Source organism: Erpetoichthys calabaricus, chromosome 6 (assembly GCF_900747795.2).
Source record: "Erpetoichthys calabaricus chromosome 6, fErpCal1.3, whole genome shotgun sequence".
In the NCBI taxonomy this organism is placed as follows: domain Eukaryota; kingdom Metazoa; phylum Chordata; class Cladistia; order Polypteriformes; family Polypteridae; genus Erpetoichthys; species Erpetoichthys calabaricus.
This window is the reverse complement of record NC_041399.2, coordinates 185,110,318-185,135,817: the sequence shown is the minus strand read 5'-3', so window position 1 is coordinate 185,135,817 and position 25,500 is coordinate 185,110,318. Positions and strand designations below refer to the sequence as shown.

The window sequence follows — 25,500 nt, the reverse complement described above, 5'->3', positions numbered from 1 at the left end:
ATTTTGTTCTATTTGTGAGGTGAGCTGTACTCATAAGGAAAATGCCTGCCACATTGTTTGGTCCCACCTGATGAAGATTTTTGATACTTTTGGCCATGAAAGCATTAGTGTATTAACTGTACAATAATTCTGTAGTAACAGGGTAAATTATTACATTTGGAGGACATCAAATCAGAGATTTAGTTTTACACTGGGGTATTTGCAGTTTACAGTACATTAATATCCATCAATTTTTTAACTTTCTAATCCAATTTAAGGTCACTGGTAACTAATACTTATCTGAAGAGCATTTGATTCAAAACTTGTAAGGAGTAGTAGTCCATTGGAGAGTTTTCACCTGCACTGATTTAAATTTGCACTGGGCAAATTTAGAGTTGTGAATTCACTTAACACGCACACATTATTGGGATCCTGTTGGAAAACCCTATATAGACATCAGAATATACAAACTCCTTAAAGACAACTGACTCAGACCCAGGACTTAAACCCAAGACTTTATGAAGCAGTTCTATCAGTATATGCAGTAAATTAAAACAGAATGCAAAGAAAGAGTAACTTATTTGAATTTATGTAGTGTCTTACCATCCATCCATCCATTCTCCAACCCGCTGAATCTGAACACAGGGTCACGGGGGTCTGTTGGAGCCAATCCCAGCCAATACAGGAACAAATCCCAGGCAGGGAGCCAACCCACCGCAGGACACACACAAACACACACCAGGGCCAATTTAGAATCACCAATGCACCTAACCTGCATGTCTTTGGACTGTGGGAGGAACCCACGCAGACACGCGGAGAACATGCAAACTCCACGCAGAGAGAACCCAGGAAGCGAACCCAGGTCTCCTAACTGTGAGGCAGCAGCGCTACCACCTGCGCCACCATGCCGCCAGTGTCTTACCTATTATTTAAAAATACGACATGCTGTGAAAATCTCTTAGAAATATTACATGTATGGTTTATACAATGACTTTCAAGGAAGGTACTGTCAAAAGGAACCACTCAAACAAATCAATGTTAATATCAACATCACTTCCCAATTGGCACTGCATTTGTCTGTGATATCTTATCATTTTCAGATCGTAATGATTTAAAAGTTGTAAATCAGGTGTTTGGCATGTAAGTGTACCTCACACTTATTTTGCCAAACACCTAGGGACCTTTACATTTCTTACTATTGCAAAAATTCATTGTGAAACGCTCCTGTATGTGACATTTGTGCCTCCATCTTATTGGAATTCTTCCTGTGTCTGTTCTTGAAAAACGTCATAACCAACATTCAAATTACTTATAAGAACTCAGCTACTTGCTCTTTTATTTTATTAATGAGCTATACTTGTACCTTGGATAGGATGTCGGTGCAGTTGTTAATGCTCATGCCTCACTGCTCCAGTAAACTGGCTTCAAATCCTGGCCTAGATACTGCTGTTGTGTAGTTTGATATTGTCCCCAATGCTGCAGAGATACAGTGCATACAGAAAGTATTCACAGCGCATCACTTTTTCCACCTTTTGTTATGTTACAGCCTTATTACTCTCATGGTCTGAGAGTCCTTCAGGTGCCTTTTGGCAAACTCCAGGCGGGCTGCCATGTGCCTTTTACTAAGGAGTGGCTTCCATCTGGCCACTCTACCATGCAGGCCTGATTGGTGGATTGCTGCAGAGATGGTTGTCCTTCTAGAAGGTTCTCCTCTCTCCACAGAGGACCTCTGGAGCTCTGACAGAGTGACCATCGGGTTCTTGGTAACCACCCTGACTAAGGCCCTTCTCCCCCGATCGTTCAGTTTAGATGGCTGGCCAGCTCTAGGAAGAGTCCTGGTGGTTTCGAACTTCTTCCACTTACGGATGATGGAGGCCACTGTGCGTAACCTTCCCCAGATTTGTGCCTCGAGACAATCCTGTCTCGAAGGTCTACAGACAATTCCTTTGACTTCATGCTTGGTTTGTGCTCTGACATGAACTGTCAACTGTGGGACCTTATACTGTATACTGTAGACAGGTGTGTGCCTTTCCAAATCATGTCCAACCAACTGAATTTACCACAGGTGGACTCCAATTAAGCTGCAGAAACATCTCAAGGATGATCAGGGGAAACAGGATGCACCTGAGCTCAATTTTGAGCTTCATGGCAAAGGCTGTGAATACTTATGTACATGTGCTTTCTCAATTTTTTTATTTTTAATAAATTTGCAAAAATCTCAAATAAACTTTTTTCACGTTGTCATTATGGGGTGTTGTGTGTAGAATTCTGAGGAAAAAAATGAATTTAATCCATTTTGGAATAAGGCTGTAACATAACAAAATGTGGAAAAAGTGATGCACTGTGAATACTTTCCGGATGCACTGTATATCTCCAGGGAATCTAATTTTCTTCCCACATCCCAAAAGCCAGGTAAATTAAGTTTATTGTCACTTGCACACAGACCCAGTAAAGTGAGTACAGGTTCTTTGTGATGAACGTTTGCTCCATTGTGCCTCCCCCAACTTTGAATTGGACAAGTGAGTGTGGTTAATGATTGGATTGATAGAAGTAACTTTATTCTTTACCAGGCTCCGTTTGTACTTATTGTATAGAACTTAATTATTTGGAACTCTTAATACTACGCCCCACATATTATCACTTTTTATTTAGGTTAGTTGAGGCCTGTCAGAAGAATGAGTCGGAGACATCAGAAAGGTTTGGGGCAACCACCCGTATATTATGCTCGGCTGCAAATTGCTCTTTTAAATACACAATGTGTATAGTTCGGAGTCCAAAACAGAACTGCCTGTGTTAAGGCAAGATGGCAGTTTTAAAGGCCTGGGAAGGAAATGACGTCATCGTTGCAGGAACTGGGAGTGGCGTCCTCATGTCCGGAAGTGACGTCATCCTTGGGGCCGGCAAGAGGCGGAATTTCCCGGGAAAGGTCTGCAAGGGACTGAGAGAGATAGTCAGTACACTCCGCCGTCCCCTGGCCTGGCATAGAATTACAAGTGTTTAGGCCCTTCAGCTGTTTCCCATGCACACGTGTGTGACAGGCCTTAAATTCATGACATGTTGAATAGCCTTATATTGTTACAATAAAACAGACCTGTGATTGTTTTGTAATGCACCTTCTGAAAGTGTCCTCTTTCAAAGTTGCTACATAAATTAAAGTGCAATTGAATGATGGGCTTCTTTAACTGAAATGTTCATTTGATTTGAGATCTTTTTTCTACACATAACCAGAATTACTATTAAGAACTGTCAGTCAGTCAGTCAGTCATTTTCCAATCCGCTATATCCTAACACAGGGTCACGTGGGTCTGCTGGAGCCAATCCCAGCCAGCACAGGGCGCAAGGCAGGAACAAATCCCGGGCAAGGCACCAGCCCACCGCAGGACACACACACACCTACACACCAAGCACACACTAGGGACAATTTGTTCTTTACTAAGTCAGTTTACATTAGTCAGTTGCATAAATTATATTTTATTTATTTTAGTCAAATGACTACTTGTTTTTAATCTAACGTAAAACTTGGATTCTAGATTTCTTTTAACTCCTTGGACAGTTCTTGCTTCCAAGGCAGAAAAAGCAGTTTTGTGTATTGTTAATTTTGTAAGGAATTGTGTTATGCTTATATTGAACCTATGATATTTTATATTGTAATACATCACCACCATAAACCTACACAGGATTAAGCAGGTTTAGAACATGAATAAAAGAACTAATTAATTGTACCTAATTCCCACTGAACCTATTGCAGGTTGGTCATTTTCTGTACTTGAACCTTTGAACATAAACTAATGATCACTGCCATGGTGAACTGCAAACTTATTGCTTACCTTACTTCTTTAAAGGAAGTTCTTGAAACCCAGGAAGCTACAGTTTCTTCATATGCAGGAAATAAAAATCCAACTGTACTGTACTATTGACAAAGTAGGCAGTATCAGTCTAACATCTGAACGTATTGCGTTATCTGACCAGTAGCATTTATAGGTAAAGCATTTGTTGTCTAGGTAAACTTCCACTAGACTCAAGCTTCTCTCTTCTGACTCATGTTATCAGGTTGAGATATTGGTCATTGATTTTCAGTTCTCTTCTGTAAATACTCTCCCTGCTTTTTCTTTTTTTGCTCTGATTCATTGAATAATTAAAGCAATGTATGCTTTATCCTTATACTGTATCTTTGGAATTACTATATGTACAGTGTATGGTTGTTTGTGAACACACCCTTGTTCTCCACGTTTTTTTCCTGAATATCTAAGAATGGAATGTTATCAATTGGCCTGTAATTTTTATGAGGTGCATGTCTTCTGAGAAGGTGATAAGGTTGGCGAGCTCTTTGGAAAAACATTGCTGTAGTTTGCTCTTGCTTATCAAGTTATTATTTTCAGAAGCGTGGCTTTTATTTATACTCAGAGTAAGAGGGTAAAATGACAATAAGGATTTTTTCTGTGAAATAGCATTTCATAGTAAAGTGCATTTTGGAGAAGCAATGTAAGAGCATCTTGGAATCAAGAAACTTCTTTTAGTCTGGCAGTCCTATTCTCTGTTCCTATTGTTAATATTGTTGATGGGTTGAACATACTTAATTTTTTTTAAACCAGAAACTAATTATTTTATTATTTAAAAAATGTGTTCCAGAAGTAGGTTGCTGTAAAATGCTGTGCATGTTTAATAATTTTGATAAATACTAATTATTAAGAACTGTATTTATAAAAATATCATGCTTCAAAGTTGCACATGCTACAGTTTTTACCCAGATTGTCACTAATTGTTTAAGCATTAATAAATTCCTGTGGTTTATAGACTGCATGCTGTTCAGAATTTTAAGGTAAATGTTAATCTATTATTTAACCAATAAATGTGTTAATTAAAATGTAATTTTCAGGTGAAGAGCACTTATTGTGAAAGTGACTTATTATTTATTTCTTTAAAAAGGTAGGTGAAATATTACAGTGTTTTACAGGTTGAATGGTTTTTCAGAATGTTTAGCCAAATACTGAGAAATCCATCCATCCATTATCCAACCCACTATATCCTAACTAAAGGGTCACGGGGGTCTGCTGGAGCCAATCCCAGCCAACACAGGGCGCAAGGCAGGAAACAAACCTCAGGCAGGGCGCCAGCCCACCGCAGTACTGATATAAATATAAAAATGTTGCTCTACCCTGCAGTAAATTGTGAATGCACTTCATTCTCTCAAATATCCTGTATTATTATTTTTTCAAACTATATTCAGATTTCTTTTGTTATTGTACTTCAATTTAGGTACTGCATACTTTATTTTTCAGTAACTGAGTTTTTCATTGTTGAATATTTTGTATTCATTTCTGGTGTGTGAAATTGTCATTTTTCAGCCATGTTTTCAAGCAGTTTCTTTACAACAGAATGCTATATTTGATTCTCAACAAAAGTTTCCCTGGTGTAGGAATTAATACATTAAAATACAGTATCCATCCTCCCTACTAATTATGTTCTTCTTATGGGAGTTGGTCCCAGCAGCAGTGAGCAAAAGACACATATCAAGACTGCATGTTTTTGGAGAGTGGGAGGAAACTGGAGTCCCTAAAAGAACACCCTAAATGTTCTCTAGACTGAAATGGTCCTCCTGAACTCTTGTAATTACATTATGACTGTTTTAACATTAGACATGATACCCAGCAAATTAATCAGCTTCTCCAAATGTCTCCCATGTAGATGGTTTTGTTCTTTGTGCCTAGCAGCCTAGTGTCTGGCTTCCATTTTTAGGCTGCTTTGTCTTGTAACGATTTTCTTCTTTTTTTTTTAATTGAAGGAATTTAATTTGTCATTAAAACAAATCTTAGAAACCACTTTGATGAGTGTGCCCTTATTTTAAATTTGTTTTGGCATCAGTTTCTTCTAGAAATTATATCTTCTTCTCACACTCCTGCAGGTTTGCTGCCAAAGTCTAAAGATAATCTAACAGATTGTCTGCCAGTGGTAAATATTTCCTAAATGGATGTGTCTGTGTGTGCAGCATAGCAGTCCGGTGTCAAATTCAGAGGGTCTTTCTTAGCTCCAGCCATATAGTGACTATTCCTAGGATAAGCGGAGTGAATGAATAATCTTGTAGCACTGACATATGCTCACCTTGTACAGCAACATCTATATATATAATTCACTAAGCAGCCGCCAGCGCAAGCAAAACACCCATGGAGCACGCAGGATGGAGCCACACCCACCAACTCTAAGACCATTGGATACGACGACAACTCGCAGAGCCACGCCCACCAACTCGGACGCAGCAACTCACAAAACAGGGCATCATTCGTGTTTGTCTCTGCTACACTCCACATGCACCTCTGAGCCACGTTGACTTTTCATTATTCTTTTCGGTTACGACCGCGTCCTCCATCGCAAACTGTTTTACACACCATGGTCTTAGAGTTGGTGGGCGAGTCTCCGTGAGTTGGTCATGCGAGTGGGCACATGACCAGGCGGTGTGTATGCTTCGAGAACGAGGGTGGACACGGCAGGATATCTAAGAAGAGGCATGTTTGTCGCGGATGTGAATCGCTGTATGCAGCGTGTAAAACAGTTTGTTTGTCGTGGATGTGAATTGCTGAATGAGCGTGCGACGGCGGTCCTCCAATTGTCAGTCACGGACAATTGTATGTTGCCCTCTCCAGAGTTCCATCTTTTCATTCACCTACAGTTGAATCCTCAAACCCACTCCATTTGGACAACTGTGTCTTTCAGGAAGTGTTCACCCATCAATACATAATTATACGGCGTATGCTATGCCGCGGGTTGGCTAGTTTATTTTAAAGTAATAAAAGCCCAGTAAAAACTTAATTCCAACATTCCCAGGACTGGATTAAGTTGTCATTATTTCTTAATTCATTATGTTTATTCTTCTGCCTATCAAATCAGTAAACTATGTGAATCTAACAGGCAGGAGACTCTTGCAGTTACTATATCTTGTATGCTTTGCCTTTTGGTAGTGTCACATATCAACACACATTTTACCTGTTGCTCCATTTGATGTTAAAAACAAACAGCAGCTTTTGCTCAGATTGTGTTGTCTAAAAACTGCTGTGCCAAATGCATCAGCGTCAGGTATCTGAAAATGATTGTGTTTACATTACTGTATTGCTATCTCAGTATTTGAGCTAATTCCGCAGACACACAAAGCAGGTAGTAGGTGTTTCATTGCAGCCCTGTCAGTCACTTTCCATTCTGCATTTACTTGCAGGTGATGCTACACAAAACCCAGTAGTTGTTAGGCCAGTGCAATAAACATGGCAGCTGGAAGCAGTCGTGGTTTCTGTTTATGCACCTGTGTGGCTAATTAGAATTATTCAAAGCAGGTTTCTGATACTCAAGAGGTACACGTGGGCCAACCTGCCACATAAGCAAATATATTGAGGGATGGAATGCAAGAGGAAAGTATGTCACCAGGAGGCCTCTTTTGGAAGGAAAATAATAGGCACCTGCGCAACTAACAGCAGACATGTCTTACAATCAGGGTTTTCATTTTAAAAGTGAATGGAAAAAAAAGACAAATTTAAATATATAGTAAAATTGGAGAGTATTCAGTAAATACACCTTTCAGAATCCCCTGTGCTCCCTGGTCTTCTGTTTAGTATGAAGTCATGTGCAAAGTTGTATTAAATTAAATTATCACATACTTATTTTATAAACAGGATTTGTGGAATTAAAAATCTGGATAAGGAAATATGTTGTTTTTCCTGCCTAAGGTAAATTCATCCCTGATGAAGGATCGCAGGAATTGTGGGGTAGAGGGGTCCTTTCATCGGATTGGCTGGCCTGACGCTGTTTCAGCTGTGGAATGGCCAAATGGGGGAGGCAGCTTGATGGCTGAGGTCTCTTGGACTCTAAACCAGGGGTGGGCAAAGTCAGTCCTGGAGGGCCGCAGTGGCTGCAGGTTTTTGTTCCAACCCAGTTACGTAATTATTAATTTAATTAAACCAAACAGTGCATGATAAATACACACAGGTGTAAATGGAAACAAGCTAAATTGAGGACTACTGGTTTCTTCTGTCATTTGAATCTTATAGATATTAAGGAGCATTTAAAAACCGAGAATACAGCTGTTTAAGCCTAAAATAAGCAATAAAGGTTCAAAATCCTAACGAGTGACCAAATAAAACTGAAGCAGAAGTGTTACTTGAGCAATAAGGGCTACTTATTAAGCAATTGGGTTGGAACAAAAACCTGCAGCCACTGCGGTCCCCCAGGAACGACTTTGCCCACCTCCTGCTCTAAACAAATCCAAATCATATTATGTGATATCATCTACTGTTAAATTCTGCTCTGTACTAGTAAACTTTTTATTTTTATACTGTATTGAGGATTTGCTCTGTTCTGTGTATTGTATTGACCCCCTTCTTTTTGACACCCACTGCACGCCCAACCTACCTGGAAAGGGGTCTCTTTTTGAACTGCCTTTCCCAAGGTTTCTTCCATTTTTTCCTTACAAGGGTTTGTTTGGGAGTTTTTCCTTGTCTTCTTAGAGAGTCAAGGCTGGGAAGCTGTCAAGAGGCAAGGCCTGTTAAAGCCCATTGCAGCACTTCTTGTGTGATTTTGGGCTATACAAAATAAATTGTATTGTATAGTCACTAATAAATTAATTTCATATATTGTAATGTAGACTACTTCAAGAGGTTAATTACGTCAATAGGTTGAGTTTTAAATCACTCTCTGTATGTTTACATGTGTCCAGGTATTTTTTTCTCCTATATCCCAAAAATGAAAATGTTAGGTTAATTTGTGGCTATAAATTGCCCCACAGCGTGGATGGAGCCCCAAGTAGAGAATAGTTTCAACCTTGCTCCAAAATCTACTTTGATAGTTACCTTCATGCCTGTTGCCATGTATTGCACAAAGTGGGTATAATAAATAGATTGATGAATGGCTATTGAAAGATGTCTCATTTTGCAGAAGAATGACTATTGATCATTGATTTATTGGTCACATTCATTCTTTGATTGTTAAAAAAAATGTTTGGCTTTGATAAATAAATGAGCAAAGAACTAACCACTGTTGATGGGGAAAAAAATAATTGTAAGTAAATAAATAAATTGTGAACATGAACAACTTTATGCAGTTTAAAGGTGATTTCAAATATTAGAGATCTACATGTGTTTGAATTTCCCAAACTTTCCTGTTTCATCCGTGACTTGAATCATCCATCAGTTACCATAACATGATGCATTTCCTTTAAGTGAATTCAGATTAAGACTTTATGTGCTTCTGTTACTAATAAAATGGCATTATGAATAAACTTAGAATGTTTGGGCAGATGACTTTCAAAATTATACAAACGGGGGCCTTGCATTCTAAAGCAGGTAATAGGTGAATTGAAAATTGCCATGAAACTTTTAACACCAAGTTACCAACCAGTAGCAATTTAGTGCCTAAACTCTTGTAATATCTATCTTTTGCTCTGATTTTTAAACTTTTATCTCTCTACCAACTTAATAACGACCCCTACACACTCCTCCAAATTGTCTTATCAGTTGTTTCTTACATGCAAGTCATGTTCAGTTTTTGTAGCAGGCAAAAAATCTTAGTACGTACTCTCTATTGCACATGTAATAAGCAAAAATTAGACTGTTTAATTTAGGAGCATTTTAAGGAAGAAAATACAAAAATATTTGTTTCCTATAACAAATTAAATAAAACCCTCTTTCCTGTAGCACCCAGCCAGAAATGCACACACAAGCATTTATATAAAATTTATATAAAATACAAACCCAATCATCAGCCTTGCCTCAGAGGTGAAAATGAGTGATTAAGGCGTATTAGCTCTAAGAGATTATAGTCTGAGCAGTCTTCAGTGAAAGGCAGTCCATTTTTGACAGTGATATAACAATCTTGATCTCAAGCTAACCAGACCTGTTCTGAGGAGAATAAATGAATGACTGAGCCACCATTGCTTGAAGAACATGCCTATAGCTAACAAAGTTACAGTCACTCTCCTTTCTGTACTGATGTGTAATGCATAAAATGTGAGTAAAATGTGCACATTTACTCATTGCAGTTTCTGTCTTAACTTCAACTTGAAAAGAACTCTAGTGGCTAGAAGCGCTACACCTCTATAAAGACACAATTCACATGCACTGCAGTGTGGGAGGAGGTGGGTGATGAATGGAGAGGCAACAGTTATGCATACAGTTTAAACACGTTCAATAATACTGTAAAGTCAAGAGTTTTTGCCTGCATTGAGAAAACATTGTCTGGTGTGTTTTCTTCCCTCCCAGGGGGCTACAAATCAGACAGGGATATAAAGAAGATAAATACTTCTTGAATGATTTCAGCAGTTTATATAGTGAGTGCACTGTAGTAACAGAGTAGAAGTCAAAACAGTCAGTATAAATCATTCATTTTCATCCTCTCATTTACTTGTTCTTCCCAAGCAGCCCTAGTGTAGAAACTTCAACTAGGTCTGGGGTGTTCTTTAAAGAAATATGCCCTTTTTTAACATAGTCAAGAAGCAATTTTTAAAGAAAATGAGCATATTTTAAAGGTTTTATTTATTTATTGTTTAGGAAACAAAGCTCAACTTAGTCACATGAAAGCAACATAATAAGTACAATTGTATGTTCCAAAGACACTTCAGGACAATCGACAATCAATCCTTGCCCAACAAAGAGCGCTATACGCTTACAGAGATCCATTTAAAATCAATGTTTGCATACAACAAAAAATAAGATAAAAATGCTGATTACAGGCCCAGTATGTTGGTGCTATGTACAGAAAATAACATGTATTAATATTATTATTATTATTATTATTTGAAATTTGTATTTTATATATATATATATATATATATATATATATATATATATATATATATATATATAATGAGCAATTTTATAAATGAATTATGGTGCTAGCGGATTGGAGACTGACTAACTGACTGATTATGGTGCTATATGCTATTTCCTTCCATGTGTTTCTCATCATCTGAGCATGTTTGTGGTCCCAGAAAGTGGAATTATACAGGTGCCTATATTGCCCTCTCCTTCAAACTCTCCATTTTGGATATGTGTCACTGAGTTCACATTGCCATTTAGACAGGAAAAATTTAACGTGGAACACACAATTGGGGCCCAGTGCATCCAAGCTGTGTAAGATATAATTTTTGCCACAAGGCCCGAACAACCAGCATTGACACGTCAAGTACAAACTACACTTCATTCATCCATCCATTTTCCAACCCGCTGAATCTGAACACAGGGTCACAGGGGTCTGCTGGAGCCAATCCCAGCCAACACAGGGCGCAAGGCAGGAACCATTCCCAAGCAGGGTGCCAACCCACCGCAGGATACACACAAACACACCCACACACCAAGCACACACTAGGGCCAATTTAGAATCGCCAATCCACCTAACCTGCATGTCTTTGGACTGTGGGAGGAAACCCACGCAGACACAAGGAGAACATGCAAACTACACGCAGGGAGGACCCGGGAAGTAAACCCAGGTCTCCTAACTGCGAGGCAGCAGCGCTACCACTGCGCCACCGTGCCGCCCTCACTTCATTCATTTTGACAATATTTATTCTCTTACCTAAATTAACATGGAGGGAGTACCATTTATTAATGTTTTATTTGATGTTCCCATAGTATTGTAAAAATTGTGTTTACAGAGATCTTTGTTTCTTTGTACTATTAATTTCCAGGTGTTTAAAGCTTTTATTCAAACTACGGTAGTTTTAAATCTGGAGATCTTACAAAATTCTTCTGCCAAATTTAATACTAATAGCATAAGTAAACATAGTTCTGTGATAGAAAGCACCTTGCCATCTGTAAAAAGTGATATTTTCTGTTCAAACCATTACCTTTTATCTCTGATTGCTTCCAGTGCTGGATAGCTAGTGGTTCAATGGTAATCGCAAAAAATCTGGTGATACAGTACCCCTTGTCTTGTTCTTCATTCTAAATTGAGATAATCCGAGATAATATTAGCAACAAGGATTGAGACTGGGTTTGTGTGAAAGGAAGAAGGAGACTCGTGAATTTCCCCTTGGGATTAATAAAGTATCTATCTCTCTCTATCTCTAACAGTTGCAGCATCTGAATTGTATCAAGCTATGATGGTGCAGAAACTTGCAAGTACTTGCAAACTTCTAGAGCTAGAACCTTGACTTTGGTCTTTATCGAAAACTGACCTAATACGTTAAAAAGAAAAAAAAAACAAAAGTAAAAAAAATTTTAGGTTGCAGCAATCTCAGAAAAGTAAAGTGATTGACATAGTTACATGACAGAAAGAAAAGCAGCATCATCTCCTGAACACCTTACTGCTGAGCAAAAAAGTTTATAGTAATAAAAGTTTGACCCTCACAAGCCCATCTATTTTTAATCCTCCAGGACACACTACATGTTTCTTTCGAATTTGTTACCAAATGTAAATGTTGTGTTTATTGATCATTGACTTTGACAAAGAATTCCATAACAGGAAGATGGAAAATGAAGAGTAGTAACATCTGCTGAGCATCAGGCACATTGCAGAAGGTGCTTAATACAGAATGTAAAATGTAAGAATGAGAACAAAAGAGAAGTGAATGCCGACAAACGAGCACTACTTTGGAAAGTTACCTCACTAATTAAATCATTATGAAGCTCCATTTTTTTCATGATATAAACAAAACACTGTTAACCAAAATGAAAAAGTTCAGTGTGCTCTATATAAACTATCTTTATTTAAGGACCTGAAATTTTGTATGTTTCCTAGTCTTTAATATATTTGGTTTGGTCATTAAAAGAGTTAAAATTGGTCTGCATAATGTCTTTATTTTTCATTTAAAAGATAGTGATTAACACTTGGTGTAACATTGCAAATATAAACCTCCATGTTGGCTTCATTAATTATGAAGAAAAACCATGCACACATGAATTTAGTGTATGTATAAGAGATATCGGATTTTCTTTGCTAACTGTGTTGTCCATTTCACTATCAGAAGCCTGGGTTTAGGGAAAAAATACGAAAAAATCTGTGTGTTATGATCAGTGCCCATTAGTGTCATTAGTGCAGTTCCCTGCATACCTTTGTGATTATTATAAATGACAGTTTATCTGTTAACAATGATACATTAACCACAATGAAAAAATCGCTCATGTATCTCATTTCCCTTTGTTTATTTTAATATCTTCAGAATCACCATTTTAAAAACCTGTTAGTGCCATTAATGCATATTAATTTTAATTATTCCTGCACAATATGCACTTTTGCAATAAGTATCAGCTTCCAATATAATTTATAAACTAAAATTATTCAGCTAGGCACAGTAATGGATTAATCATTCACCCAAATAATTGATTATCAGAATATTAGTTTCCTGATGTCCTAGTATTTTATCTGTGAATTTGTTACAGTGCACTGAGGCTGAACTCAGTGAAGATGTGATACAAAAGTAAACTGGATTGAAAAATTGAATATATATATATATATAAATTGTGTTAGATCCTTTATATGTATATATAAGTGTTTCTCTAGGTGATCTTTGAAAGTGGCAACTGTATGTCTTTAGAATGTAGTTGAAAGAGACCATAAATGAGCTATTTTGTACGAACTTCTGAAAGTATAATATTGAATTGAATTTGAACCTTTTTCATATCGATGTGGATATGTCATTTTTACTGTGGCAAAAATGACATGCTGGTAGACCACATTTCTAAAGTGAAACACTTGGTTATATGTAGAATTTTTTAAACAAAACTATCTTTAACTGTTACTTATGCACATTTAAAACTGCTTTCCTATAGCCGCCAGGTTAAGAGCCAGTGTGTTGTCAATAAATGTGCATTATGAATTTACCAACTATTTATTTTATTACCTTTATTTCATTCCTATTAATCCTATGCATTTTGTCCTTACGAAGCAAGCTTCCACTTTTAAGCTTATCTTCTCATTCAGTGTTACATATTGTTCCATGACTCAGTCTTTATATACTGTAAATTTGTACAGGAAGAAAACATCTAAAAACACTCCGATAGTGTCAGCAGTAGGGAGTCCTTGATCCTTCTCAGCCTCTTGGCTGTTCTGCTTTTTAGCAAAACATAATTTAAGGTTTGAGAAACTGTTTTATAATGTAGGTTCCAGCATCTAGGTTTGAGAAACTTTATGTCAATGTTTTTCATCTTATATTCAATTTTTTATAGGCTGATTCTTAAGTCATTTATATTAATTAGTTGTGTTTTTACATTTGGCATTTTCTTTAGAATAGCACCATAACACAGTGATTAGCACTGTAGCCATTGTTGCTCTGTGTTGGTGCAGGCCTTTCTTTGTGTCCTCTAATTTTGTCCTACATTGGAAATATATTCAGGTTTGGTTAGTTAGCACATTTTTAATTAGTCATGTCCCCGCACCCAATTTTGCCAGAACATATTTTGGCCCTAGTGATTAAACTGTATTAAGTAGGATTGAAAATAAATGGATATTTTATTTTATTTTTGTTCTTTTTAAATGTTTTTAAAGGCATCTTATGCTGCATCATATGTAAAAAAGTACTTTTTAAACAATTGTATTAAAGTTTGTCGTATTTTTATCTTAAAGACCATTAAACATAGTGACACCACTTCTTGCACACCAATTCAGTTTATATATTTTAATATGTGTGTAGTATGAATCATTTATACTCTAGAGGTAGATGTATGCTTATGATGTATGGAATATAAGAATCCCTCAACCTTGGATGGAGGTGCATTATTTGTGAGGTTGGATTTAAAAATGTTTTGTGTTAGTAATGAGCTAAGCTTAGAGATTAATACATTAATACATTAGTAAATTTCAAAAAAGTAGATGTACAAAGATAGTTCACAGATTTTTTTTAGTAGTTTCTACATAAATATATAGTGTGTACATAATGTGTAGTTAGTATACATAGTAATATGTAGTTTGTCTATATAATATGTAGTTATGTAACTGCATAAATATGTAGTTGGTTGTTTCTACATAAATATGTAGTGTCTTTTGCCATTTTCATTGTTAATTCGCTACCTTCATAAGTACTGTGCCAAACCACTCTTACATTGCAGTTACATTGTGCTATATGTGTTACAGAATTGTTGAGAAGATGTTAAGAGATAGCTTCATTAACACTTACTTTCATATAATTAAGTTTAAATCAAAAATCATTTTTTGAAACTTGTGGTCCAGGAATTGTCTTTCTGTTCAGCAATGAACTACAGCCTCTTATCTGCTGTAACTTTACTAGTTTTGTAAATATCACTTTTGCATAACCCCTCCCCCCAAGAAATTGCATATTTTACGTGCTTATCTATTTCAATGGGATTAACACCATAAATACATAAATAATTATTAAAAGAAAAATGAAGAGTTGTGAAATCAAAATTAAACATGTTAAGCAGAATGAATGTGATTTCAAACAGAAGTGAAGGGAATTCAGTCTCGCTCCTCTTATATAAAAGAATTTTCACTATAAGCAAGGAATCACTCAATGAGGCACAGGCTTTATGAGCAGTGATGCCATTCAGCCCATGTTACTGAAAATTGCAGGTTCCCTTATTCAGAGTAATCATTATACTCTGGAGTTATTTTCTTTGATGCCTCCAGAGTGTCAGTCCAGGTATTGTGAAGATCTGGCTTAACTGAGTCTAATTAAACATGATTATAAATGTCATATATTGCCTCATCCCTAATTCACCATACACTGAAATTCTACACTATTGTCAAAATATAACATTTCCTGAACTGGGTCCCATTTTCGGAGTCCTGCCACGTGCAAAAGTTCGCTGACAACACTGCTATCGTGGGCTGCATCAGGAGTGGACAGGAGGTGGTGTGCTGGGGAGGCAGCATAAAGAAGAGGGACGCCTCATGCCTGGACAAACTGGTGAGAAAGGCAGGCTCTATTGTAGGCATGGAGCTAGACAGTTTGACATCCGTGGCAGAGCGACGGGCGCTCAGCAGGCTCCTGTCAATAATGGAGAATCCACTGCATCCACTGAACAGTATCATCTCCAGACAGAGGAGCAGCTTCAGCGACAGACTGATGTCACCGTCCTGCTCCACTGACAGACTGAGGAGACCGTTCCTCCCTCACATTATGCGACTCTTCAATTCCACCCGGGGGGGTAAACGTTAACATTATTCAAAGTTATTGTCTGTCTGTATACCTGTATTGTTATCACTCTTTAATTTAATATTGTTCTTTATCAGTATGCTGCTGCTGGAGTATGTGAATTTCCCCTTGGGATTAATAAAGTATCTATCTATCTATCTATCTATCTATCTATCTATCTATCTATCTATCTATCTATCTATCTATCTATCTATCTATCTATCTATCTATCTATCTATCTATCTATCTATCTATCTATCTATCTATCTATCTGCAAGGTAAACAAACCTTTTAGGGTAATATAAAGAAAGAAGAATTACTTGGAAAAAATCAGCCCTTAAAAGTCAGTTTCTTTGAGCCTCAACAGCAATACTGCATTGTGCCAGACCTAATTAACAGATATGTAATCCAGTTGAATTTAATGAATAAAATCAGCAGGAGTTATTCCAGCAGAGCCCAGATTCATTTAGGATACAAAGGTGATGGCAGTATTGGCAAAGTGACATGTCAGAAAGCAGTTTGTGGTATCAGTTAAGGTGGATACATAGAACATACCAATGAAGACCAGAGCGTAGGTTTCCCCTCATTGATTTGAGAGTGATAAAACAACCATATACAATCAAACAACAGTGGGAGGAAAAAAATTCTTATAAGGTGGTGGAAGTAATTTGTAAAATAGCCCAAAAAACGATGTTGTTTTAAAAAGAAAAGTAAGCAAAAAAAAAAAAAGGCAAACTGCAGAAGTACATTTTTTTCCCACCGATCAAAAATACCCAAATTGGGTGAGAAAACCATAGACCTGGAATCACTGGGCAAAAGACGCAGTAATGCATAATCCTCCACAACAACTACAATTCCTGCTTTGGCATGCTGAAATTCTCCTGCGCAAATCAAAGCATTTCTGGACATGACCTCTGCTGTTTTTCTTTTCAACATGTGTTGAGGCAGGGCTGTAGCATCATTAATGAGAGACATTTATATAGGTGGTTTTACTCACTTTTTTTCTCATTTATTATTGTGCCTTCTGAAGTAATTAATCTACTTGCAGTCATGCATGACCAGGAAACGCTCACTTGCAATGTCTATATTCAATCCCTGAGTGCACAAGTATAAGAGTTCTCCTATTGCTCTCTTTGTAAAAAGGCAAGTTTCTTCTCAGGGTGCTGGTCATGCCAACATCACTAGTTCGCAGCTGGTCTCCTGTAGTTACCACAGTGCAAATGTCCAGACAGGAACATATAAGGATTTGATTCCATGACAAAAACATGGCTGTAGTTGTCAGGATTTGCACTATGGTTGGGAGGAGTGTAGAGGCAATGCAGTGCAAAAGACAGGGGCTGAGTGAGAGAGACAGCTAAGCTGACATCACTAAGAAGCTCTCACTTGCAGTGCTTAGAGGCCATCCCTGCATGCACAAGTATAGGAGTTCTCCTATTGGTGCAGGTGTAAAAAATGGAGCTTCATCTCAGAGCCTTTATAATGCAGACATGCAAATTTATGGCTTGCCACTTGCAGTTACCTGAATGCAAACATCTGGATTGAGACAGATTGTGGTGTAATTCCACAACAAAACAGATACTATCACCTAAAAAGAGTAACATAAAGGGATTGCAAGAGTGTGATTGCCATAACTTCAATGCTTCCTGCTTTTAAATATAATTTTATTAAATTCTGCTGACAGCAAATATTTGAATGATTTTAATTAATTTCAAAAGAGTTGAAAATATATCTAGATTGCCTTAGTACAATATTGGGCTACCATAACCTATTAGAACAGCTTCAGTACTGGAGGCATTTGGCACCATTCTTTCATGATATATTTCATAATTCTTTGCTTTCATGAAAGAGTTATTAAACGCAGTATGGAATTACCTATATCTTGGATTTTCACTTGTCTTGTGATTTGTAGACTGTGACAGATATTATCTTTACCAGCTCCCCAAACCATTCAATCACTATTTGTGTCATGTGGATTTTGGGCATTGCTATCCAGGCTGATTCCCCCACTAATAAGTACAGTAATGAATACCAATGAATGAATGGGATAACTCAGAACTCTACTGTATAATTTTGGCATTTACCTTTTCTTGTAAAGGAATAATTGAAGAGTTTAACCTGCTTAGGAAAATTTGTCGCACATTATAATAGCTACCAGAATCCTTTCCTTTAGGATGCAAACAGTCTGGTCTTTATCCTTGTTTTGTTGTGCACAACACTTCTCTGTTTGTTGGGAATGAAGTGGAGATGACATATCTTTTTTATCAGACAGCTGACTCTGCGTTTGGCATCCCATCACCCACAAAAACGAACATTTGTTCAGCACATCCTTACCACAGCTTTCCCTCTCTGTGAGGAACTTAATGGTCCTCAGTCAATCAAACTTCCTTCGCCAACTAAGATTTCAGTCAAATGATTCAGAGTTGCATGCCCCCTGTATTCCATGTCTATATCACATTAGCTATTATTCCTAATGAAATATCAATAATCTATGTAATATTTCACTGAAGCTCCTACCAAATGCTCTTTAATAATCGTCACTTCATCAAAATCATTGTGATCTCACCTTTGAGCCTTGGTGGCCAACAAAATAAACATCTGTCTTTGCCCAACATTTTTATTCATGGCCTTTAATGTGATTGGAAACTAATTGCTTATGTAACTTAACCACAGCTGTGAAGAATTATCCTCTTTCAGTATAATCTCTAGCTCTTTTCACTTAAATGTTTCTTTTGTCAGTTAACCACATTTTCTCCAAGCCTCTTTTACCTGTTTTGGTGTTAAATGACAACTGTTTTTTTGTTTCTTTCTTTCTTTCTTACCTTTTCAAAATGTATTTAGTTATCTTTTAATAATTATCTGCATTTGTTTCATTTGTACTTTTTTGCACCTATAAATATTTATCGTTTTGTGCTTTCTTTTATCATTGTGTTTGGCCAGAGGTACTGAAAATCAGCACCAATTGAGGTTTTTAATTGCTGTTTCCTGAAGTCTTTGTATAGTAAGACTTACTATTTTTTCTGTAACTATAAACAGTGTATGGGTAGAAAATTTATTTGTATTACAAAATCATTACAACGTGTGCATTTTCTAATATTCAGTACACAGAAGTACATTTGCTATTTAACCTGCTTATTTGATACTGTACTGATCTTTGCAAAAACTGCATACATTCTTAATTAAATTCAACTCACTAACAGAATTCTGTTGCAGAGTATGAAAACTAGCTAAAAAAGGTGTGATTAGATTTTAATAATATATAGTAATTGGCTTTGGAAAAAGAGAAATGTTATAGCAATAACGGAAACCTAGCTAAGTAACAAAGATGGGGATGAGTGTGACATAGAGGGATACACATTTTTAGGAAGGACAGACAGAACACAAAAGGAGGTGGGGTTGCTGTTTATGTCAAACAGAATTTAAATGTAAGTCCTCTTCAGTTGGACGATGAGCCCCATCTTAGTGAGTACATGTGGCTTCACCTGGAAAATATTAGGGAAAGAGGTCTTAATTTAGGAGTGTGTTATAGACCACCCAAATCAGACAGTAATTTCAACTCATCTTTTTAGTAATATCAGAAAGGAAAGTTTACATGGAGATATTGTAGTCATGGGGTCTTTAATTATCTAAATATTAACTGGGATAACCTTGCAGATGGAGGAGCACAAGAGCAGGAGTTTTTAGAAGTAATCAGTGACTGTTTTTTAACACTGTATGTTAAAGCACCAACACGGGGTGAAGCTTGTCTGGATTTAGTATTTTGTAATAATCAGGATAGAATTGAGGGTGTAGAGGTGATTGAACCACTAGGGTCAAGTGACCATAATATTATACAATTCTCAGTATTTTGTAAGAGTGCAGATGAAAGATTAAAATTAAGTTGAACTTTTGTAGGGCAAATTTGAAGCAGATGTGACAAAGTCTAAGGAGGATGCACTTGGATAAGCTTTTAAATGTGGAGACAGTCAAGGAGCAGTGGAACAGGTTTAAAAATGTTATACATGTAATGCAGGACAGATACATACCTAAATTTGTAATTAATAGGAAATTAAAAAAAACTCCACAGTGGATTAATAAAGATTTAAAAAAGAACCTGCAAAGGAAAATACTGCTTTATAAGTCACATAAGACTAATGACTGCAAAGTGAATCATAGAGTGTATGAGAACATGAGGGCAACCATCCATCTATCCATTATCCATCCCGCTATATCCTAACTACAGGGTCACGGGGGTCTGCTGGAGCCAATCCCAGCCAATACAGGGCGCAAGGCAGGAAACAAACCCCGGGCAGGGCACCAGCCCACCGCAGGGCGCGCACACACCCCCAGACACCAAACACACACTAAGGACAATTTAGAATCACCAATGCACCTGTGGGAGGAAACTGGAGCACCCGGAAGAAACCCACGCAGACACAGGGAGAACATGCAAACTTCACGCAGGGAGGTCCTGGGAAGCAAACCCGGGTCTCCTAACTGCAAGGCAGCAGCGCTACCCACTATGCCACCATGACGCCCTGAGGGCAACCATTAAGAAGGAAATCAGGGAGGCTAAAAGACAGCTGGAGAGTAATATAGCAGATAAGGTAAAAGAAGATCCTAAGAGATTCTTTCAGTATTTTAGTAGTAAAAGAATAGTCAAGGAGGAGGTGAAATGCATCAGAAATAGTAAAGGGGAATTAAAAGATACAATGAAATAGCGGATGACCTAAACTTACATTTTTCTGAGGTCTTCACAAGTGGATAACCTCCCAGAAGTAAATGGGGCTAATAAGGAGAGACAGGGATTTGGAAATTGTAGAAGGGAAAGTGCTGCTCAGACTAAATATGCTGAAATCAAACAAATCACCAGGACCAGATAATATTTACCCTTGAGTTCTTAAGGAGGCTAGCGAGTACATATATAAACCCTTGACACATATTCTTAGGACGTTACTGCACACTGGAGAGATTCTGAAGGACTGGGAAATGGCAAATATCATCCTATTATATAAAAAGGGTGACAGGGCTGATTCAAGCAACTGTAGGCCAGTAAGCTTAACATGCATCACAGGAAAATTGATGGAAGGGATTATTAAGGATAAAATTGAGCAACACCTGGCAAGGATAGGAGTTATTAGGAACAGTCATCATGAGTTCAGAAGAGGGAGGTCATGTTTTACTAACATGCTGGAATTCTATGAGGAGGCAACAAAAGGATACGATCAAAGTGAAGCATATGATATTATTTATCTTGACTTTCAGAAAGCATTTGATAAAGTGCCACATGAGAGGTTGGGCATCAAACGAAAAGAATTGTGAGTTCAGGGTAATGTTTTTAAATGAGTACAGAATTGGCTCAGACACAGGAAGCAGAGGGTGATGGTGCGAGGAACCTCATCAGAATTGGCTGATATTAAGAGTGGTGTTCCACAGGGGTCAGTGCTAGGGCCGTTGCTATTTTTAATATATATAAATGATTTAGATAGGAATATAAGTAACAAGCTGGTTAAGTTTGCAGATGATACCAAGATAGGTGGATTAGCAGATACTTTTGGAATCCATTATATCATTACAGAAGGACTTGGACAGCTTGCAGGCTTGGGCAGATTTGTGGTAGATGAAATTTAATGTCAGCAAATGTAAAGTATTACACATAGAAAGTAAAAATGTTAGGTTTGAATACATAATGGGCAGTCAGAAAATCAAGAGTACTCCTTATGAGAAGGATTTAGGAGACGTAGTGGAATGAATGTTAGGTTATATAACACAATTTTTGGAGTACAAGTCCAAGGAGGTTTTGCTCAAGCTTTATAACACACTGGCGAGGCCTCATCTGGAGCACTGTGTGCAGTGTTGGTCTCCAGACTACAAAAAGGACATAGCAGCACTAGAAAAGGTCCAGAGAAGATCAACTAGGCTGATTCCAGGGCTACAGGGGATGAATTATGAGGAAAGATTAAAATAGCTGAGCCTATACAGTTTAAGTTAAGGAAGATTACGAGGTGACATGATTGAAGTGTTTAAAATTATGAAAGGAATTAGTACAGTGGATCGAGACTGTTATTTCAAAATGAGTTCATCAAGAACATGGGGACACAGTTGGAAACTTGTTAAGGGTAAATTTCGGAGGACCTTAGGAAGCTTTTCTTCACATTGGGAAACATAGACACTTGGAATAAGCTACAAAGTAGTTTGGTAGACAGTAAGACTTTAGGGACTTTCAAAACTTCACTTGATGTTTTTTAGAAGAAATAAGTGGATAGGACTGGCGAGCTTTGTTGGGCAGAATGGCCTGTTCTCATCTAGATTGTTCTAATGTACTATAGCCCTCCAGAACTAAGCCTGAGTGGCAATATCTTTGGCCAGCATTGTGTTGTTTTTACTTAATTTTCTTTTGAGTTAAACTTTTTAGGCAAGAATTTAGAAGAACTTCCGGTTGAGCGAACGCTGGCGGGACTGGTCGCTGCTGCTCACCGGTAACTTTTTAACTTTTTTATGATTAGCTTCCAATCTAATGGACTGAGCAACTGTTTTCATTTGGGCAGACTTATTCTTTGAGTATTATTTTTCAGTCATTTAAAGCTAGACTGATGATTTCTAGCTCGACTGGTGATTTTGTTGACACTTCAGTGTGGCTGTGTATGGACTATATTCAGCCTAACCCTGTTTTGAGATTTACCTGGCTCTGTTCTCCGGATATCTGAGTTGTCTGCATTTTCGCTTACAATGTGGACCGGTAGGATATTTATTTGGTTCATCTTTGTTTGGTCCCTCCTGTCGCTATCCAACCTGCGATGGGCCTGCTTCAATACTCAGCTGCCAAGCTCCTCCGACTGCACTTTCACCAGTCTGAGCCTTCCACTGACTGGGCTGTATCTCCACCCGGACATCGTATTCCTCCCCCCATCGGAGATACATCCACCGTGGGTCCAGCCGCAGTCTCCAGGTTGACACTTCGAAAATAATAAACTCCATCTGGTCCAATTCTCGACATCCTCCATGTAACTCAGGCATGGTCGTGGATCGCAGTGTGTTAGCCAGCCTAGCCCGGTCGGCTAACACCGTTGCCAAATGCGATAACACCATTGTCAACTTTGGTCTGTTGAACATCCGCTCACTTACGAACAAGGGGCCTCTCATCCAGAATCTCCTCACTGATCGTAAGTTTGACTTTTTCTGTCTAACCGAGACATGGCAACAACCTCATGACTTTTCCCAACTTAACAAATCCACTCCCCCGGGGTTTGTTTACTCTGTCAACCCCGTGGCTCTGGCCAGGGAGGAGGTCTCGCGATAATGTATCGTGAGAAGTGGAAAGTCCTGCAGTTGTCTGTTCCTCCCTTCAGCTCTTTTGAATCCATTGTGTGTCAATTAACTGGACCTATTCCTACTATTATTGCAACTGTATACCGCCCCCCTAAATCAAAAAATGACTTTTTGAATGACTCTGCTGTTTTTCTTACACACTTTTCTCCTGTTTCATCAAACATAATACTTCTGGGGGATTTCAATGTACATATGGATAATATCAATGTCCCTATTACTAGAGACTTTACATCTTGCCTTGAGAGCTTTGGGTTCCAGCAGCATACTGATGTTTCCACCCACTCTATAGGACATATCTTGGACTTGATTTGCTGTTCTGGAGTTGACCCCTTGATTGTACTGCAGATGAACTCCCCATAACTGATCATTTTCTTATTTCATTCAATGTTAAACTTGCTCTTTCCAATACTAAGCTTTCCCGTCTCATGTCTTTCCAGAATATTAAGAATATTAACTTGGATTTTCTTTCCTATAGTATTGATTCCCTTATGGATATTCATAATTTATCCACTCCTGAAGAACTGGTTTCACACTATAACACTAGACTCTATGGTATTTGTAACTCTTTCGCTCCATTTAAAACTATATCCGTTTCTTTCTCTTTTTCTGCTCCCTGGTTCACGCCTGAACTTTGGCTTTTGCAAGGCAGAGGCCGGCAAATTGAACGGTTGTATAAAAAAACTGGACTATTTGTTCACAAAGAGATGTACAAAAACCATATTCTTTATTACAAGGACTGCATTGCTCAAACTAAATCTAACTATTATACTCACATAATTTCTTCCAATAAAGGTAACACCAAGTCATTGTTTTCACTGCTTAATAATATCGCACAACCCCCGGATTCTCTACCTTCTCACCTTTATTCAAATGATTTTTGAAATTCTCTTATGTACTTTTTTAATGAAAAAATCAGAGGATACACAAATCTCTCGATACTGATTCCTCCATGATTTAATTTGAATTTCACGTACCTACTCACCTATTTTCCTCTTTTCAGCTCCCTGCTTTCTCAGAAATCTCAGATCTTGTCTTTAAGGTTAAGCCTCCTCACGGTTCTGGTTAAAGCCTGACTCCCCTCTCTTATCCCCCTTATTTCTGATATAATTCACTCCTCTCTCACCACTAGAACTGTTCCTTCATCTTTTAAAATTGCTGCAATAACCCCAATTCTGATAAAACCTGGTGCCGATCCTACTAATTTCAGTAATTTTCGTTCTATTTCTAATTTACCCTTCATTTACAAAATTCTTGAAAAAATAGTGGCTATTCAACTTCATTCTCATTTATCTCAAAAAAATCTGTATAAACAGTTCCAGTCTGGTTTTCACCCCCTCCATAGTACAGAAACAGCACTTATCAAAATTACTAAAGACCTCCTTATGGCAGCTGATTCTGGTTTAATCACTATTCTCATCCTTCTTGCTCTGAGTGCGGCCTTTGATACTATTTGTCACGCTACTCTTCTTAATAGATTATCTTCGATTGGCATTACCTACACTCCACTAGATTGATTTAGATCCTATCTCCTAGGCCACACTCAGTTTGTTCAGCATAAAACTTTTACATCCCAACCCACCGCTGTTACTTCAGGTGTGCCCCAAGGCTCTGTCCTGGGGCCCCTCCTTTTCATTATTTACCTCCTTCCCCTTGGCAATATCTTTCATAAATATAACATTAGCTTCCACTGTTATGCTGATGACACCCAGCTGTACCTCACTAGCAAACCTACTTTTTCCTTTCCACCTTCCTCGCTTATTAATTGCATAGCAGAAATTAAATCCTCGTTTTCTTCAAATTTTCTGAAATTAAGTAATGACAAACTGAGGTTCTCCTCATTGGTACAAAATCAACATTATCCAAAACTGATAATTTTTCATTTGTTATTGATAATTCCTCTGTGTCCCCTTCCCCACAGGTTAAGAGTCTGGTTGTCATCCTTGATAATACTCTATCTTTAACAGTCCCACATCAGTAACATCTCCTGGTCTGCATATTTCCACTTGTGTAACATTAATTGTATCCGCCCCTCCCTCACTCCCCACATCACTGCTATCCTTGTTCATAGCCTTGTCACTTCTTGTCTGGATTATTGTAATTCCCTTTTCTTTGGTCTTTCTCGCAAATCTCTTTATAAGTTTCAACTGGTCCAG

The 25,500-nt window shown here is 37.8% G+C and overlaps 1 protein-coding gene across 1 annotated transcript in view; it reads left to right on the top strand.

Moving 5' to 3' along the window:
* The window catches only part of LOC114653135 (sodium channel protein type 5 subunit alpha-like), a 387,074-nt gene extending 364,573 nt beyond the window's left edge, over positions 1-22,501 (top strand). Inside the window, exons 16-17 of the mRNA XM_051928793.1 lie at positions 17,952-18,060; positions 22,434-22,501. Of these exons, the coding sequence (XP_051784753.1) occupies positions 17,952-18,060; positions 22,434-22,501 (177 nt within the window). The remainder of the gene's footprint in view (positions 1-17,951; positions 18,061-22,433) is intronic.
* Positions 22,502-25,500: the final 2,999 nt, after the last annotated feature.